The 19,642-nt window shown below is 32.9% G+C and overlaps 1 protein-coding gene across 3 annotated transcripts in view; it reads right to left on the bottom strand.

The window, feature by feature from the left end:
- The window catches only part of SYCP1 (synaptonemal complex protein 1), a 99,267-nt gene that overhangs the window by 29,222 nt on the left and 50,403 nt on the right, over window positions 1-19,642 (bottom strand). For all 3 annotated transcript variants that reach the window (XM_074188506.1, XM_074188507.1, XM_074188504.1), the window contains exons 19-21: window positions 9,421-9,538; window positions 7,390-7,460; window positions 5,627-5,708 (exon numbers count right to left, since the gene is read on the bottom strand). In XM_074188506.1, coding sequence (XP_074044607.1) covers window positions 5,627-5,708; window positions 7,390-7,460; window positions 9,421-9,538 — 271 coding nt within the window. The remainder of the gene's footprint in view (window positions 1-5,626; window positions 5,709-7,389; window positions 7,461-9,420; window positions 9,539-19,642) is intronic.

Here is a 19,642-nt window from a genome sequence, read left to right as displayed (position 1 = left end):
TCAAATTATGAAGAAAAAAGTTTTTAAAAAGAAAAAAGTAATTACATGTCAGTACTAATTACTACTGTACCATATATGTTTTGAAATCAGAGAACCTGGGTCCAAATCTTGTCTATCATTTACCATCTGTGTAACTTTGGGCAAGTCACATAACATCAATGGGTCTCAGTTTTCTTATTTGTAAAATGGAAAATTGAATTAGATGGCCTCTTTTATCCTTATAATGGAGATACCAAAGAAGTATTTGAATGTATCCATTGCTCTACCCTCCATGTTTGACTCATTTAATTTTTATTATTTATTTCTCCAGTATTCTTTTTATCACTCTTGTGCAATTTTTAAAATTTATGTGTTGCAGTCAACTCCTGCCTACCATGAGTTTCATTGCTCTCTGATTACCATTCAACTTCAGATACCATAGTATTATATGATTTACAGTCATACTTGAATCACCAGAATAATATTAATATTAAAAAAGGGGCCTTGACAGCTAATGGTGTTGAATAAAAACTGAAGCAGACTTTGTTTTAAACTTTGTGGGTTTTTTGGGGGGGGGCTGTTTTCTTTTACATTACTATTATTAAAATGTTCTTCATAACTACACATTTTTAACTTATATCATCAAACTACTTGCTTTCTCAATGAGGAGGTGTAGGGTAGGAAGAAGGGAGAGAAATCAGAACTCAAAAGTTTTAAAAATGAATGTTTTAACATGTAACTAGAGAAAAATAAAATGATAAAAAAAATTATGGACATTTCAGGAAGTTTAGAGTCTTTCAGAGAACTTTTAAATTTCCTCAAACAAAATATGCAGTTTCCTTCTCCTGTTTAATCTTAGGCCCTGAGTACTGTTCAAGATATAGATGAGTTTTTCTTGTTAAGAGTCAGTCTAGGGGCAGCTAGGTGGCACAGTGGATGGAGCACTGGCCCTAGAGTCAGGAGTACCTGAGTTCAAATCTGACCTCAGACAATTAATAATTACCTAGCTGTGTGGCCTCAGGCAAACCACTTAACCCTATTTGCCTTACAAAAATCTTTAAAAAAAAAAAAGTCAGTCTAAAGAGTTTTTGGATTGAGGGCAGCTAGATGGCACAGTAGACAGAGCACCAGCCCTGGAATCAGGAGGATCTGAGTTCAAATTTGACCTCAAACAATTAATACTTACTTAGCTATGTGACCTTGGGCAAGTGAACTTAACCTCATTACATTGCAAAAAGCAAAAAAAAAAAAAAAAAACAGTTTATGGATCTCATTTAGAAAGCTCTCGGTATAGAGAGCGGAGGAATAAATGGACTGTTCCTTAGAATAATTAGCAGTATCTATCTGAAACCATCAACAAGTATTATATTCAATGGGGAGAGGCTAGAGGCATTCCCAATAAGATCAGGGGTGAAACAAGGGTGCCCATTATCATCACTACTATTCAATGTTGTATTAGAAATTTTAGCTTCAGAAATTAGAGAAGAAAAAAGAAATTGAAGGAATTAGAATTGAGAAGGAAGAGACAAAACTCTCACTCTTTGCAGATGACATGATGGTATACCTAGAGAATCCCAAGAAATCATCCAAAAAACTACTGGAAACAATTAGCAATTTTAGCAAAGTTGTAGGATATAAAATAAACCTTCATAAACCCTCAACTTTTCTATATATGACTAGCAAGATACAGCAGGAAGAGCTAGAAAGAGAAATCCCATTCAAAGTAACCTCAGACAATATAAAATACCTGGGAGTCTATTTGCCAAGGCAGACTCAGAAACTTTTTTGAAAACAATTATAAAACACTTCTCACACAAATTAAACCAGATTTAAATAACTGGGCAAATATCAACTGCTCATAGATAGGTAGAGTTAATACAATAAAAATGACAATTCTACCAAAACTAAACTACCTGGTTTAGTGCTCTACCAATCAAAATTCCAAAAAATTAATGAGTTAGAAAAGGTTGTAAATAAATTCAAATGGAGAAATAAAAAGTCAAGAATTTCCAGGGATTTAATGGAAAAAAGTACAAAAGAAGGGAGCTTAGCTCTACCTGATCTAAAATTATATTACAAAGCATCAGTCATCAAAAGTGTCTGGTATTGGCTAAGAAATAGAGTGGTGGACCCGTGGAATAGACTAGGTGCAATAGCAGGAAATGATTATAGTAATCTGCTGTTTGATAAATCCCAAACATCCAGTTATTGGGATAAAAATTCTCTCTTTGATAAAAACTGCTGGGAAAATTGGAAGTTAGTATGGAAGAAACTTAGGTTAGACCAACACCTCATACCCTATACCAAGATAAGATCCAAATGGATACAGGATTTAGACATAAAAAACAATACTATAAGCAAATTAAAAGATCAAGGACTAGTTTACCTGTCAGATCTATGGAAAGGGAAGCAGTTTATGACTAAGGAAGAGATGGAGAACATCACTAAAAACAAACTAGATGATTTCAATTACATTAAATTAAAAAGCTTTTGCACAGATAAAACCACTGTAACCAAGATCAAAAGAAATGTAGTAAACTGGGAAACAATCTTTACAGATAAGGATTCTGACAAAGGACTCATTTCTAAAATATACAGAGAATTGAGTCACATTTAAAAAAAAGCCATTCCCCAGTTGACAAATGGCCAAAGGATAGGGAAAGGCAATTTACAGATGAGGAGATCAAAGCAATCCATAGTCATATGAAAAATTGCTCTAAATCATTAATTATTAGAGAAATGCAAATTAAAGCTTCTCTGAGGTACCACCTCACACCTCTCAGACTGGCCAATATGACCAGAAGGGACAATAATAAATGTTGGAAGGGATGGGGGAAATCTGGGACACTATTACACTGTTGGTGGAGCTGTGAATTCATCCAACCTTTCTGGAGAGAAACTCGGAACTAATCCCATTTTGATCTGGCAATAATACCACTACTGGGTCTATACCCTGAAGAGATGATGAAAAAGGGTAAAAGCATCACTTGTTCAAAAATATTCATAGAAGCCCTGTTTGTGGTGGCAAAGAATTGGAAATTAAGTAAACAACCTTCAATTGGGGAATGGCTTAGCAAACTGTGGTACATGTAGTACATGCATGTCATGGAACACTTGTTTTATTAGAAACCAGGAGGGATGGGAATTCAGGGAAGCCTGGAGGGATTTGCATGAACTGATGCTGAGTGAGATGAGCAGAACCAGAAAAACACTACTAACAGCAACATGGGGGGTGATGATCAACTTTGATGGACTTGTTCATTTCATCAGTGCAACAATCAGGCACAATTTTGGGCTATCTGCAATGGAGAATACCATCTGTATCCAGATAAAGAAAGGTGGAGTTTGAACAAAGTTCAAGGACTATTCCCTTTAATTTAGAAAAAAGAAACCTGATATCTTATTGTCTTATCTTGTTATGTCTTATACTTTGTTTCTTCCTTAAGTATATGATTTCTCTCTTATCACACTCAATTTGGATCAATGTACAACATGGAAACAATGTAAAGACTGACAAATTGCTTTCAGTGGGGGGAGGGAAGTAAGATTGGGGGGAAAATTGTAAAACTCAAATTAAATAAAATCTTTAATTAAAAAAAGAAAGCTCTAGGTATGAAATAATCAATACACTATCACTTATAAAACGGGAGCATCTATAAGATCTCATCATCCCCTTTCAACTTGGACTCTGGCTGACTCACCACCATGATAAAAGCAAACACCTTTAACAAACCTATGTATCTCCATGTTTTAGCCTACATTTAATAATCAGGGGAAGGTTAAACAAAACTCTAATATTCTATCTTTCAAGTTTTCTTGTATAATTTTGGCATCTGCATGGAAAAAAAACCTTGACTGAGAAAAACCTTTATTGTTTTGTTCTATTAAATCAAATGCTTTTTTCCACAGTCAACAAATAGTAAGCACAATGAAATTGTATAGTATGTCTTTCAGTCAAAGGTATAAAAGTAAAGATATCTAATTTGAAATATCTGCAAAAGCCTTCCTGTTCCCTTCTAATGCTTTCATCAAGGATGTCCCAGCTAGATGACACAGTGGATAGAGCACTGGTCCTGGAGTCAGGAAGACATGAGTTCAAATCCAGCCACAAGACACTTAATAAATGTGTGACCTCAGGCAAGTCACTTAACCCCATTGCCTTAAATAAAATTTCAAAAACAATGTCTTTAATGTATGAGCAAATTTCCATTAATTTTTATATACACATATATAAAAGTATATGAGTATATACTTATATATATATATACATATATACTTTTTCCCATATGAAAGTAGCCATATGATTTGAGTAGTTATTGATGTTCTCTTAATTGCCTTTGTTTGGTAATAATGTCTGATAATTTTTCCATATATATATATATATATATATATATATATATATATATATATATATACTCTCATCGTCCTTATAATTTGAGATTCAATCTTGTCAGCACAAAAATCCTTCACCTAGCAGTTTACCTTTTTTCTTCTGTGTCATTTCTAACTAGTCAAGAAGCACATCTGAAACTATAATGTTAGATTTCAAAGGTTGCGGCTCCACTACTGTTCAAAGTATAAAAAATCTGCAGTGAAAACCTTTAAGGATATTCTCCCTTTTTTATTTGTCAGCATTCTTTCAGTTTCATCCTTAAATCCCCTTGATTAATAACTTTGCTTTGAGTCTTTGGTCACATCTTTTAAAGACTGATTTTGTTCTAATATGCTTCTGTTTTATGAGGCAATGTTTTTCATAAACTCCTTCCTCCTTCTTTTGGAAAGGTAATTGCCTATTTGCTGACTTAAGTACTCTTTTAGGGTATGGTTTAGACCAAGTGTGTCCAACTGCATGTCACATTCATGCAGCATTACTATATTTTATTATTATTATTATATTCATTACTACTATGGGTTATATTGTTGTCATTAATATTAAATTCTATAGACAGCCTTCACAAGTTTTTGTTAGGTAATGTAGCCCAGAAGAGCTAAAAGGTTGGACATCCATGGTTTAGACTATATCACTACTGAGGCACCTTCTAATTATGAAATTCTGAGATTCTATGATCCAAGAACTATATGCACACAAGAACCAAAACTATATGTATTTGTATATAAAAAAAGAAGAAAAGAGGAGTGATGCTCAACAAGAGAGGGATTCAAAAAGATAAAAGAGATTCAAAACTAGAGAAGGTATAAGAGAAGAGAAAAAAATGATCAGTCTCACTTGGACCTGGAAAGAGACCTGCAGGCCATTCAACCTATGTAATCCTAAAGGGGGGAGAAAAGGCAGAGAAACATGTGTATCTCAGGAATAACCTTTTGCAGTATCCAGAGGGAAAAAACATGACCTTGTAGAGGGAAAGGTTGCTACATCCTTTTGGAAAGTACAGGAGAAATATATTGACTATCAAAGGATTCAGTTTAAAATCTTGTTGGGTTGAACCTATCTTCTGTCTCATTTTTTAGTTTTAATGTTAGCAAAGGAACTAAGAGTTCCTGAGACAAGTACTGATTTTCTAAGTGGAAACTCTGTCTGACGACAAAAGACAAATATTTTTACTTGAAAAGGGCCCCCAAAGTGAGCCCAGTCTATCATGTCATGGGCTAGGCACCAATTGACACAAATATTACAATTGTAACATACATTTTCTTCACTCTCGTTCAATTTACTTTCAACTTCTTCATTTTTTTGTTTTAACTGCTCTTTCATAGTTTCCAGTTCCTTCCTGTAGAAATGAAAAGATAAAATTGCAATCAGAATTCAATTTACTATATTAATAGGATTCTTTACTTGTTTGTTTTGGTTTTATTGGTTTTGTTTTGCCTAAAAATCAGGCTTGATGGAAAAGTTTACTTTTATTTTAAATTAGATTACATTAATTTTTTTCTTCTATTATGTCAAATTGAAAAGCTAAAAAAAAAGAAAGCATTCTTCCAGGAAAAAAAAAGATGAGCATCATTCTCTCTTATTTTCATTCAAAATTAGTTATTATTTTAAAAACATGATTATAAGTTCATGATTTCATAGGAATGAATTAGGATTGATTACTAATGACTTTAAAGTATCATCTCTTGACAGTAAAGATGCTATTGACGGAAAGATGTACACTCAAAACTATTGTTTCAAAATCACAACAGACTATAGTGAGCCTCTATCCTTTTCTTTGTACTACAATTCTCTTACCCAGTCAATATGGTCAACATATTTAATTAGCCACTAATTTATCTTGTCATAATAGATTTTTTATTTCTCAAGGTCATTCGTCACTGTCAAGAATACTAAATAGGTGAGTTGTCCAAAGGCAACTGGCCACCAATATGAAGATTAAAGTTGTAGCCTTGGCAACAATAGTGCTGCCCTCTAACCAAATGAACATCCATGCTTTTAAAATGGTGATGTTTCTATTTCAAAAAATATTTTATGTATTTTTGCTTTCTGAAATTCTTTTTAAATGTTTTTTGAAATATTTTTTCTTTCTCATTTTTTCCCTTTGTTCTGATTCTTCTTTTATAACATGACTAATATGGAAATATATCTATCATGTCTATACAAGTATAACCTACATCAGATTATTCACTGTAATGGGGAGGGAAAAGAAAGGGAGAGAGGGAGAAAAATGTGGAACTCAAAATCTTACAAAAAATGAATGTTGAAAACTATATGTATAATTGAAAAACATAAAATACAAATAATTTAAATATATTTATATCAAATTACTTATTTAGCTAAACATTATTTGGATATGAAAAAAAGAACTGGAAGAATATAATTCAAATTATTCCAAGTGAAAAAACAAAGAACAATGCTATAAATTAACTATAGAATTTAAAATCTATTTTCATATATGAAAGAAAACTGCAAATTACATACTCTATAATTTCAATTAATCCATGTTATGTGTAGTATCAGTAAACAATACTGGAGTTTTACTGTTTTTTAGAATAACAGTCATTTCCAATGATATACTGAAAGATTTAGGGTTTCCAAAATTCTCATTTTGAAATGGATTAGAAGGATTCAGGTAATTCTAAAATAACCTACATAATTATATGTCTAAGGTCATAATCCTTTATACACAAATAATAAAACAAATATTTTACTTGGAGAACAGGTTTCTATGAAAAATAATTTTATTTCTGAATTTTTTTAACATTAAACCGTACCTCAGTCTTACTCCAAATGCATCATTGTAGTCATCATTGTAGTCTTAAATGACAGAAAAGCATGACATCTGACCAGAATGAGCTCCAATGAAAATCTGATTTTTTTTAAAGTGTTGAAGTATATTTCATATAAAATTAAAACAAACTAACTGCAGTATATTAACACAAGTTATGTTAACTTACTATATTAAAAGATAATAATAATAGACCCAAAATATTTAATTAACCACTCATTTTCCTTGCCTCAATAGCCCTTTTGTTTCTTCTAGATTTTCAATTTGTTTCATCATCTTTTCTTCTTGCTTTTTGTAATCCTAAACAAATAAATAATTGATGTCATTCAAATAAGTTCACATAAAATTATAATATAAAAGTTAAAAAAATCAACATTAAAATCAGTCTTATTTGGTATAAAATGAACCAAATTCAGGTCTATATCAATCTCCCTTTTTAACTTGTTCTTATTTCCTCTACCACCCTGCTAATTCCCTGAAACTCTACCTATCTGTTAAAATCTCTTCCAACATTTCAAATGCTACCCCAATTTGCCTGGAAAGTGGAAAAGGAAGAAAGTAACATAATATTCAAAAGACTGGGTGCTGTCAAATTTTAAAGAATCTTTAACATCAAGGAATGGAATCTAAACTTTATTCTGTAGATCTACTAAAAATTTTGAACAAAGGCACAGAATGGCCCAATCTATGTATAAAACAGATGACTGTCATAGTGGTATGAAGAATAATTTGAAGGAGGAAGGAGCTAGAAGCATAAAGACCTGTTGGGAGGCAATTACAATAGTCCTAGGGGACAGTAATAAGGACTTAAACTAGAATTGTTGTAGTAGAAATGAGGTAGGTATGAATAAAAGAGATAATGTGAAATGAAATCAGCATGACTTAATTAGTCATTAATTCAATAAGCATATCAAGTGCCTGCAATACACCAGACATTATACTAGGTACCAGGTATATAAATATATAATCTATTCTGGAGTATGAAAAACAGTCTCTGCCCTCAAGGAGCTTACTTTTTTTTGAGGAGAATCATGCGCACAGGTAAATAAATACAGGGGGCGGCTAGGTGGCGCAGTGAATAGAGCACCGGCCTTGGAGTCAGGAGTACCTGGGTTCAAATCCAACCACAGACAAAATTACCTAGCCATGTGGCCTTGGGCAAGCCACCCATTGCCATGAAAAATCTAAATAAATAAACAAACAAACAAACAAATAAATAGATAGATACAAAAAAAATTTAATGATTTCCATGGGAGAGCACACTAATAACTAGAGATAAACAGGACAGACAGGCTTCCTATAGGAGGAAGCACTTGAGCTGAGACATGAAGGAAGCAAGAGAATTTACAAGATGGAAGTGAGGATTGCACACCTGATGTGCAGATCATGTGATATCACAGAAATAGGGGATAGAAATATCCCATACTGCAAACATCAAAAAGGTCAGTATGACCAGATCTTTCAATATATGAAGGAAACTAAGATGCAATAAGTATAGAAACATAGACTAGTCAGATCATGAAAGACTTGAAATACCCTTCAAATGTGATCTTTGTGGAAGCAACGTGAGAGGGAAAGATGAGGGAAGAGTCAAAGAAAATCTTAAGGTTATGAACAGGGGCAACAAGAATGAATAATGGTGTCATAGAAAGATGTAGTGAAATTAGAAGAAGGAAAAATTTAATAGTGTTTTCTCTCTGTTAATTCTATCCAATTTCTCCCATACACAATTGTTTGCATGATGTCTTTCCTATTATACTGAACTCCTTGAGAAAAGGGATTGTCTTTTACCTTTTTTTGTATCCCAACTGTTTAGAGCCTGTCACATACTAATGTTTAATAAATGATGACTGACTTTTACAATTAGATTAGAGATAAAGCAGAGCAGAATGGAGAGAATACTGAACTTGGTCTCAGCAAGTACTAGTCTTAATTCTTGCCTCTAAAACTCACTGACTATAGGATTCCAGACACCTAATGCAGTTCACTATGACTTTTATTAAATCTTAGATGAATTTAGATCTGTGGTTAGGGTTTCTCAAGAAAACTTAGATCCCTGATCTATTAATGTAAAATTAAATTTATCTTATCTGTAGATTTCACCCAAATTTTTTGCCTATTACCAATGCCAATCCTAAAAGTATATAAGTATATATGTTCAAGGTTTTTATAAGTATATAAGAATTTTTAGGAGAGATCTTAGAAATAATCTACAACTCCATCTTTAAGATGAGAAAGTAACTTTTACTTATCAACTTACATGAATATCTTCTTGCTGTTTCTTGGATTCTAGAGCTGTAGCCATTCTTTCTTGTGCCATTTGTTTGTTTTCTAGTGAGAGCTTATTGAAATTCACAGTTAATTCAATACATTTTAGCCTATTGAAACATAAAATGAATTAAATGTATTATGTACTTTTATTTTCCTACAATTTATTTTTTCACCCAATTAAAAAAACTAAATAAAAACAAGTTTTTCTCTCCCATGTAATTTTCACTCACTAGCCTATTTTACATTTAATTTTTATCTCAATTAGATATATTAATTTTCATTTTTTTTAAATTGTGGCTTCCCAGTTCTCTCCATCCCTCTTTCTTCTTTGTCCCTGAAAAGGCAATCAATTTGATATACAGAGAGAATACATTTGCAGTCATGTAAAACATTTCCATAATACCCATGTTGCAAAAAAATATCAAACAATAATAATAATAATAATAATAATAATAATAATAAAGGTTTAAAAATGATGTTTCGATCTACATTCAGACTCCATCATTTCTTTCTTTGGAGGTAGATGGCATTTTTCACCGTAAGTCCCTCAGAATCATTTTGAATCATTGCATTACTGAGAATAGCTAAATCATTCATAGTTGATCATCATACAATATTGCTGTTACTCTGTACAATGTTCTTCTGATTCTAATTATTTCACTTAGCAACGGTTCATATAAATTTTCTCAGGTTTTTCTGAAAGCAAGTCCCTTTCCTTGATTCTACAAGTTCCCCAAATTATCACCTCAAGAAAGAACAGTTTGCATTTAATTCAAGTTTTATATAACTCTAAAAACTCAGTATCTCAGGTTCAATGTGGATATTTGGGAGTAATCAATTATGAGCTCATAATCTAATCCTCAATTCAGTATATTCTGTTTTGTCATATCACAAAAAGATGGATTTATCTAATCATAATTTAATTAAGATGTAAAAGAAATGAAAAGAAAGAAGAAAGTAATAAAGTCATTTTCTGATCTCACACACAAATGATTGCTATCTCCTATATTTTTCCATTTAGACAAAGGATATAAGAAAACTGTGGAAAAATTATAGACAGGAAAACTGGTGTGCAATCAATTGAGCTCTGATCTTCTCTCAACATACTATCAAACAGAACTGATAAATGCTAATTTCTCAAGGAGAAAGGATAGAATCTAGAGAAATACCTTGGTTTGGCTATGGGGGTCATAAGGTTTCTACCTGGATTGTTCTCCATCCTTCCTCAATCCCCACAGCTCTGACTGTCTCTAACTCTTTTTACTTTTATCTCTAAGTCCTATTCTCTTCTAATAGCTTCTCTTGAATGCTCTGGACTTCCACAAATGCTTGGGTCAGTTGCCTATTCTCTCTATTCTCCAAGTATACCTTTTCTTCCCTTTCTAAGTCTTCCATCATGGTACAAGGGGGAAAACAACACAAAACAAAACCTTGAACTTGGTATCACAGGATCCAAATCTGAATCCCAGGTCTGCTACCTGTCTGAATGTGGTATTGTCATTTAATCTCTTTGAGTCAAATTTCTCTATCTGTAAAATAATAATAATAGTTACATTTACATAGAGCTTAGTATTGTCAGATAATGTGCTAAGCACTTTACACTTATTTTTCACTTGATCCTTAGAACAACTCTTGGATCTGGGTGCTATTTACTATCTCCATTTTACAGACAAGGACACTAAGACACAGAGCTGAAGTGACTTCCCCAGGATAAAATAGCTAAGAAGAGTCTGAGTCTTGATATGAATTCAGGACTTGAAGTCTAATACTCCAGGTAGCTAGATGATGCAGGTGATAGAGTCTGGGTTTATAGTTAGGAAGATCTGAATTTAAATCCAGCCTCAGACACTTAATAGCTTTGTGAAACAGTTATTTATTTCACTTCTCTCCGTCTCAGGTAATTGTCTCTGAACTAATCCTGACAATGGGATTTTGTATTACTTTGATTGTTCAATCATTTCCCAATTGTTGAGCATCCCTTTGATTTCCAATTCTTAGAAACAACAAAAAGGGCTGCTATAAATAGTTGTTTAAAACAAAAAAGAATAAAGCTAATTTTTCTTTTGTGAATTCTAACAAACAAGGATATCCAAGACCAAGAGTCCCAGGTTTAAAAACAAAAAAAACAAACAAAAAAACTCTTCAGTGGATCCAGGCAAATACAAAGGAACCACAGACTATTTCAGATGAGTCTTCACAGTGCAGCACTCATTCTAGGACTATTTCTCCCAGGACCATTTGCATTGGTGGGTCAGGTCCCCAGATGCAGATAATTGTTTTTCATCAGTATTCGAGGGATATACTAAAGGGACTAGAGTTTCTAGTACTGATATTTATGGGCTTTAATGAGAATAACTGCCATTGATAGTAATTTTACAAGTATTTTATTAAGTACCTACTATGTGTATTGCAAGCACTAGGAATACTAAAGCAATGACAATAATTGCCTTCAAGAACCACATACTCTCTTGGGGGAGAGTCAATACCTTCAATTATATTTTGGAAAGAGTATTTACTGAAAAAGTATAACGTGAAAATAGGAGTTGTTTTTTTCCTTTCTTTTTTAAATATTTTATTAGTTTTCCAATTATATACAATAATAGTTTCTACCTATCATTTATGTAAGGTTTTGAATTTTACAATTTTCCCCTCCCCCATCCCCACAGAAGGCAGTCTGATAATCTTCACATTGTTTCCATGCTATATATTGATCTAAATTGAATGCGTTGAGAGAAAAATCATATCTATGAGGAAAAAAATATAAGAGATAGCAAAATTATGTAGTACATAAGACACTTAAAAAATTGAAGGTAATAGACTTTGGTCTTAATTTATACCCCACAGTTCTTTTTCTGAATACAGATGGTATTCTCCATTGCAGGTACCCTAAAATTGTTCCTGATTATTACATTAATAGAATGACCAAGTCCATTAAGGTTGATCATCAGCCCCCTGTGTGGCTATTAGGGTATACAATGTTCTTCTGGTTCTGCTATCAGTTTGTTCAAGTCTATGAATAGTAGATTTAAAAAGCTATTCTTCCCCAAAATAGGGAGAGACTTTGTCTTTCATATATAAGGTCCCTGGGTTAGAGTGGGCTCAATATTAGAATGCAACAATAATAAAAGACAATTTTATAAGCAAACTAGGACATCAAGGAATAGTTTACCTGTCAAATCTATGGAAAAGAAAGCAGTTTATGACCAAGGAAGAGATGAAGAACATCATTAAAAGCAAGCTAGATCATTTTGATTATATTAAATTAAAAAGCTTTTGCATAGACGAAAGCACTGTAACCAAGAACAAAAGACAATTTTTACAACTAGTATTTCTGACAAAGAATTCATTTCTAAAATAGAGAACTAAGTCAAATTTATAAAAACAAAACAAAAACAAAAACAAGCCATTCCCCAATTGACAAATGGTCAAAGGATATAGAAAGGCAATTTACAGATGAGAAAATCAAAGCAATCCATAGTCATATAAAAAATTGCTCTAAATCATTACTGAATAGAGAAATGGAAATTAAAGCATATCTGAGGTACCACTCATACCTCTCAGACTGGCTAATATGACCAGATAAGACAATGATCAATGTTGGAAGGGATGTGGGAAATCTGGGACACTAATACATTGTTGATGGATCTGTGAACTCATTCAGCCTTTCTGGAGAACAATTTGGAATTACACCCAAAGGACAATAAAAATGTGTATGCCCTTTGATCCAGCAATAGGATTACTGGATATATAGACCCCCGAAGAGATCATGAAAAAAGGGTAAAAACCTCACTTGTACAAAAATATTCATAGCAGCCCTATTTGTGGTAGCAAAGAATTGGAAATTGAGTGAATGTTCATCATTTGGGGAATGGCTGAACAAATTGTGATATCTGTATGATATGGAACACTGCTGCTCTATTAGAAACTAGGAGGGATAAGAATTCAGAGAAGCCTGGAAGGATTTGCATGAACTGGGGTTGAGTGAGATGAGCAGAAAAAATTGTGGACTTTAAACAAAGACCAAAGACTATTACCTTTAATTTTTTTTAAAAAAAAAAGTTATCTTGGGGGTGGCTAGGTGGCACAGTGGATGAAGCACCGGCCCTGGAGTCAGGAGTACCTGGGTTCAAATCCGGTCTCAGACACTTAATAATTACCTAGCTGTGTGGCCTTGGGCAAGCCACTGAACCCCACTGCCTAGCAAAAACCTGAAAAAAAGTTATCTTATTATGTAATTTTGCTATCTCTTATATTTTATTTTTTCCTTAAGGATATGATTTCTCTCTCTCAGCACATTCAATTTTGATCAATGTATAGCATGGAAACAATGTAAAGACTATCAGACTGCCATCTGGGGGGAGGGAAGAGAGATTATGGGGAAAATTATAAAATTCAAGAAACAACAAAAAAATTTTAAAAAAGAATGCAACAGTAATGAGGCACATATGGAAAGAATATATGACCAAAGGATAAACTCACAACTCCTGGTTATTGGAAGTTCTTTTTTCCCTTTCTGGAGTCCTCATGAAGTTCTTTTTAGTTATAATTCTCTACTGGAGAATTACTGTCCTTATTCTTTTTTTTTTTTAGGATTTTTTGCAAGGCAAATGGGGTTAAGTGGCTTGCCCAAGGCCACACAGCTAGGTAATTATTAAGTGTCTGAGCCCGGATTTGAACCCAGATACTCCTGACTCCAGGGCCGATGCTTTAGCCACTGCATCACCTAGCCACCCCCTTATTATTTTTTAAAATTATTTTTTTAAGAAAGATTTTATTTATTTTGAGTTTTACAATTTTTCCTCCATTCTTGTTTCCCCTCCCCCCCCACCCTGCACAGAAGGTATTCTGTTAGTCTTTACAATGTTTCCATGGTATACATTGATTTCAGTTTAATGTGATGACAGAGAAATCATATCCTTAAGAAAAATAAAGTATGAGATAGTAAAATTACATAATAATATAATGAGTTTTTTTCTAATTTGAAGGTAATAGTCTTTGGTCTTTGTTCAAAGTTCATAATTCTTTCTCTGGATACAGATGGTATTCTCCATTGTAAATAACCCAAAATCGTCCTTGGTTGTTGCACTGATGGAATGAGCAAGTCCATCAAGGTTGATCATTGCCCCATGTTGCTGTTGGGGTGTACAATGTTTTTCTGGTTCTGCTCATCTCCCTCACCATCAGTTCATGCAAATCCTTCCAGGTTTCCCTGAATTCCCATCCCTTTTGGTTTATAACAGAACAATGGTGTTCCATGACATACATATACCACAGTTTGTTAAGCCATTCACCAATGAAGGACATTTACTTAATTTCCAATTCTTTGCCACCACAAACAGGACTGCTATGAATATTTTTTGTACAAGATGTTTTTACCCTTTTTCATCATCTCTTCAGGCTATAGACCCAGTAGTGGTATTGCTGGATCAAGGGTATGCACATTTTTGTTGCCTTGTGAGCATAATTCCAAATTGCTCTCCAGAAAGTTTGGATGAGTTCACAGCTCCACCAACAATATATTAGTGTCCCAGATTTCCCCCATCCCTTCCAACATTTATTATTGTCCCTTCTGGTCATATTGGCCAGTCTGAGAGGTATGAGGTGACGCCTCAGAGATGTTTTAATTTGCATTTCTCTAATAATTAGTGATTTAGAGCAAACTTTCATTATGATTATGGATTGTTTTTCCAGCATCTATTGATATAATCATATGATATCTGATAGGTATGCTATTAATACCATTATACTAACAGTTTTCCTAATATTGAACCAACCCTGCATTCCTGGGATAAATCCTACTTGATCATAATGTATTATCCTAGTGATAAGTTGTTGTAATCGTTTTGCTAAGATTTTATTTAAGATTTTTGCATCTATATTCATCAGGGAGACAGGTCTATAATTTTCTTTCTCTGTTTTAACTCTTCCTGGTTTAGGTATCAGCACCATATTGGTGTCATAGAGAGAGTTAGGCAGAGTTCCATCTTTACCTATTTTTCCAAAGAGTTTATATAGAATTGGAACCAATTGTTCCTTAAATGTTTGCTAGAATTCACTTGTGAATCCATCTGGCCCTGGAGATTTTAGGGAGTTCAATAATGGCTTGTTGAATTTCTTTTTTCTGAAATAGGGTCATATTTAGGTTTTTAATTTCCTCTTCATTCAATCCATTCTTTAAAATGAGGTTATATTAGTTCAATTAGTTCTGGATCTATAGCTCCCTGGCCCAGTATTACATATGATTTTTACTGAATTATGATCTGAGAAACTATATTCACTATTTCTGCCTTTCTGCAAATGATTATTAGGTTTTTATGTCCTACTACACGGTCAGTTTTTGTTTAAGTGCCATGTACTGCAGGCAAAAAAGCATATTCCTTTCTATCCCCATTCAATTTCTTCCATAGGTCTATCATATCTAAGTTTTCTAACAATCTATTTACCTCTTTAACTTCCTTCTTGTTTATTTTATGATTAGATTTTATTGTCCTTATTCTTGTCCTTCATTATCAAAGAGGATCAAAATGACATCACTATATTAGAGACAAATTCCAGTGTGCCTGATTGTGGTTGATCAGATCAATACAAGCTTGGCAGGCTCTACCACAAACAATCCATGTGAAACAAAAGAATAACACAAAAATTCGTGAAGCATTCTCTTTAGCTATGAAAGATTGTCTTTCCACATCTGACCTCAGGCATTCCTTCTATTATGGCTCTAATGGCTACTGTTATCTCCTCCAGTAACTCTGGGGATCTCTTATGTTTCTGATGACTGTCCCAAGTTCACACAATCATTCTCTTCTCCTCCCCATGCAATTTTTCTCTTAAGTTCTTAATTAGAGTTCCTTCCCCTATAAGACTGGCATATTTGAAATCCCAAACTGGCTTACTATTTTTTAGAGAAGACTAAAGGTATGTATCAAATTCTTTCAGCCAATGAAAAATATTTCTTGTATAACTATCCAATAATCAAAGCACTTTATTCTTCCAAAATTGATTAAGAACTTGGTTGCAATTAATTTATACTTTTTATTTCAATTGTGTTGTCTAGGCTTTCTATGACTTCCTATGAGAAGTGCAGAGTTCCACTTTTTCCTTGCAAGGCAATGAGGTTAAGTGACTTGCCCAAGGTCATACACCTAGGTAATTATTAAGTGTCTGAGACTGGATTTGAACTCAGGTCCTCCTGACTCCAGGGCCAGTGCTCCATCCACTACACCACCTAGCTGCCCCAGAGTTCCATTTTAAAATATTCTCATTTTGAATTTAAAGTCTTCTAGAATCTAGTTCCATATTATGTACCTAGTTATTACCTTTCTTTTGATAAAATTGTGTAATAAACATTTCCATAATGTAAAAAAGATGATTGTATATGAAACTACAAATCTATCATCTACAACTTGCTATTCCTTTTAATGTATAATAAAATTATCATGTAAATTTATCTTTCCCCTTTACCTCTACCCAACCCCTCTTGCCCCAGAGATGTTTACATTTATACATAGATATATATATACACACATGTTTATAGACATATAAATATATATATACATATACACACAGATGTAAAATTCTTATATATATGTATAAAATATTTTTTTCTTTAATAGGTCTTTCTCTAGATGCAGATAGTGTCTTTCTTCATATGTCCATTTTAGTTAATTTGGGGATTTATAATAGTCAAAATGACTTATTCACTCAAAGTCATTCCTAAAATAATATTTTGTCCCTGTATACAAGGTTCTCTTAGTTGTGTTCACTTTACTCTTCATTATTTCATCAAGTCTTTCCATATTATTCTAGGATGACTGAATTCATGATTTTTTATAGTACAGAAGTACTCCATCACAATCATTATAACACACATTATTCAGCAATTCCCCAACTGACAGGCAATCCCCTACAGTTTCCTGTTCCTGTTCATCACAAAGAGAGCTGCTGGAAATATTTCAGAACATATAGCTTCTTTTCCTTTTTCCCTAATCATCTTGGGAAACAAACCTAGCAGTGCCAATGCCTGGTTCAAGAATATAGACAGTTTAATAACTCTTTGAATATAATTCCAGATTGGTCTCCAAAATGATTTAATCAGTTCACAATTCTACCAACAATTGCTGTCCCAATTTTTCCACATCCTCTGCAACATTTGTAACCCTCCCCTTTAATCATTTTAGCCAATCTGGTAGATGTAAAATGACATCTCAAGATTATTTTAATTTGTATTTCTCTAATCAATAATGACTTGTAACATTTTTTTCATAAGATTTGTTTTGATTGATTCATTGGAAAATTGTCTGTTCACACATCCTTTGACCATTTATCAGTTGGGGAATGACTCATTCTTATAGATTAGACAAAACTCTATATATTTGAGATATAAGACCTTTATCTCAGACACTGTCTATAAACCCCCCCCCCAATTTTCTGTTTTCCTTCTAATTTTGGTTATATTTGTTTTATTTATACAAAAACCTTTTAATATAATCAAAATAATCCACTTTACCTATATTCTCTACCTCTTGTTTATGCATAAATTTTACTCCTAACTATAAGTCTAATAAGTAATATGTTCCATATTCTTCTAATTTTCTTGTAATATTTCTCTTTATAAGTCATGCATCATTTTTTACTTTATTTTGGTAAATGGTGAAAGATATTTGTCTATCCTATATTGCTTTCAGTTTTCCCAATAATTTTTTTTATCAAATAATGAATTCTTACAAGTTTATCCCATTTACATTCAGTTGTAAACAAAATTTGTGAATTTCCTTGATCCTATTCTTACTCATGTTTTCCCTCTCAGTCTCCCTTTTGACCTTATCCGTTATCTTCTCTCCTTATGCTCCTATTCCTTATTTTACCTACGCCTCTAAAAGTTCCATCCTTCTACCTACCATCTGCCTAATCTTAATTTTAAAAGCCTTCTAAAAGTCCCTCACCCACTCTGTCCCCAGTTTTGTCACCTCTCAACAACTTCAGAAAACATCTACACCTCTTCAGATATACATACTGTTCCCTTTTCAACCCAGTTGAGAATAAGGTTCCAACATTACCAGCCATCTACCTGCTTCTTCTGTATTAGTTTATCCTTTCAAGTTCCATATTTAGGAAATAATTGCCATTTTTTAACCTTTTACTACCAAATTTTGTTTTTTGGAATCATGCCATCATACACCACTCAATACTAAACTTTCTTTCAAACTATCAAATAATATTCCCTTTCTTTTTAAAAATTTTTAAATTTAATGTTATTTCATTTTTTCCAATTACATACAAAGATAGTTTTGAACACTCATCTTTTTCTAAGTTTTTCAATTCCATATTTTTCTACCACCCTTCTTTCTTTCCCCTCTCTCCATGGCAGCAAGCAATCTGATATACACTGTACATGTACATGACACTATTCCCTTTCAAACATTTTCTATTATAAGCAAATTAGATTACTCAGAATTCTTACTTTTCATCCTGTTCTTTTCTACTTCTGTATCTTTGTTCATACTATCCCCAGTGTCTAGAATGTATTCTCTATCTTTCCTCAGTTCCAACATTCATCTACTAAAATTCTTCCCTTCCTTTACCATCAAATGCCATCTGCAACGTGAAGCTCTCCCTAATTCCTCTGACTGATATCTCCTCTTTCAGATTTTATATTTACATGAACCTTTCCTTTGCTATTATTTTCTATTTGCTATTATTTTCTAATTTATATTATAAATTTTTCTGTGCATATATTCCCTACTAGATTGTAGACTTTATAGAACAAATAACTAAGTTAGATTTCTTCGTTTAATTCCCAGTACTTAGCAGTCTCATAACACATATTAAGTGTTTAATACAAAGCTTTTATCAAAATGGAACTGAATTTAAATGAACTGAAAATCTCTGTTGAAAAGCTAATAGAAAAATTATTAACTGCAATTCGCCTCTCTTCAGCTGCTCTTAAAATAAAAGATTGTAAAACTACATAAAAAGTCTGTTAGTGTTAGGAAAAGCAGCATGGTTTCATGTGCTAGGTTAGAGTGAATTTAAGGGCACCTATCTCCTCCTATACTTGTAGGAAGTATCTTAACGATCACTGTCCTTGTAGCATAAGGAAATAGTTGTGGGTAATTGAGATGTTTCATTACTTAAATGAGAAGAAAAAAATATATATATATATATAGCTCAGTATTCATTTAAATATATATTATTGTAAGTTTAACAAGATT

The sequence above is a fragment of the Macrotis lagotis genome, chromosome 5, assembly GCF_037893015.1.
Source record: "Macrotis lagotis isolate mMagLag1 chromosome 5, bilby.v1.9.chrom.fasta, whole genome shotgun sequence".
Lineage (NCBI taxonomy): Eukaryota > Metazoa > Chordata > Mammalia > Peramelemorphia > Peramelidae > Macrotis > Macrotis lagotis.
This window is presented reverse-complemented; position numbering and strand designations above follow the sequence as displayed.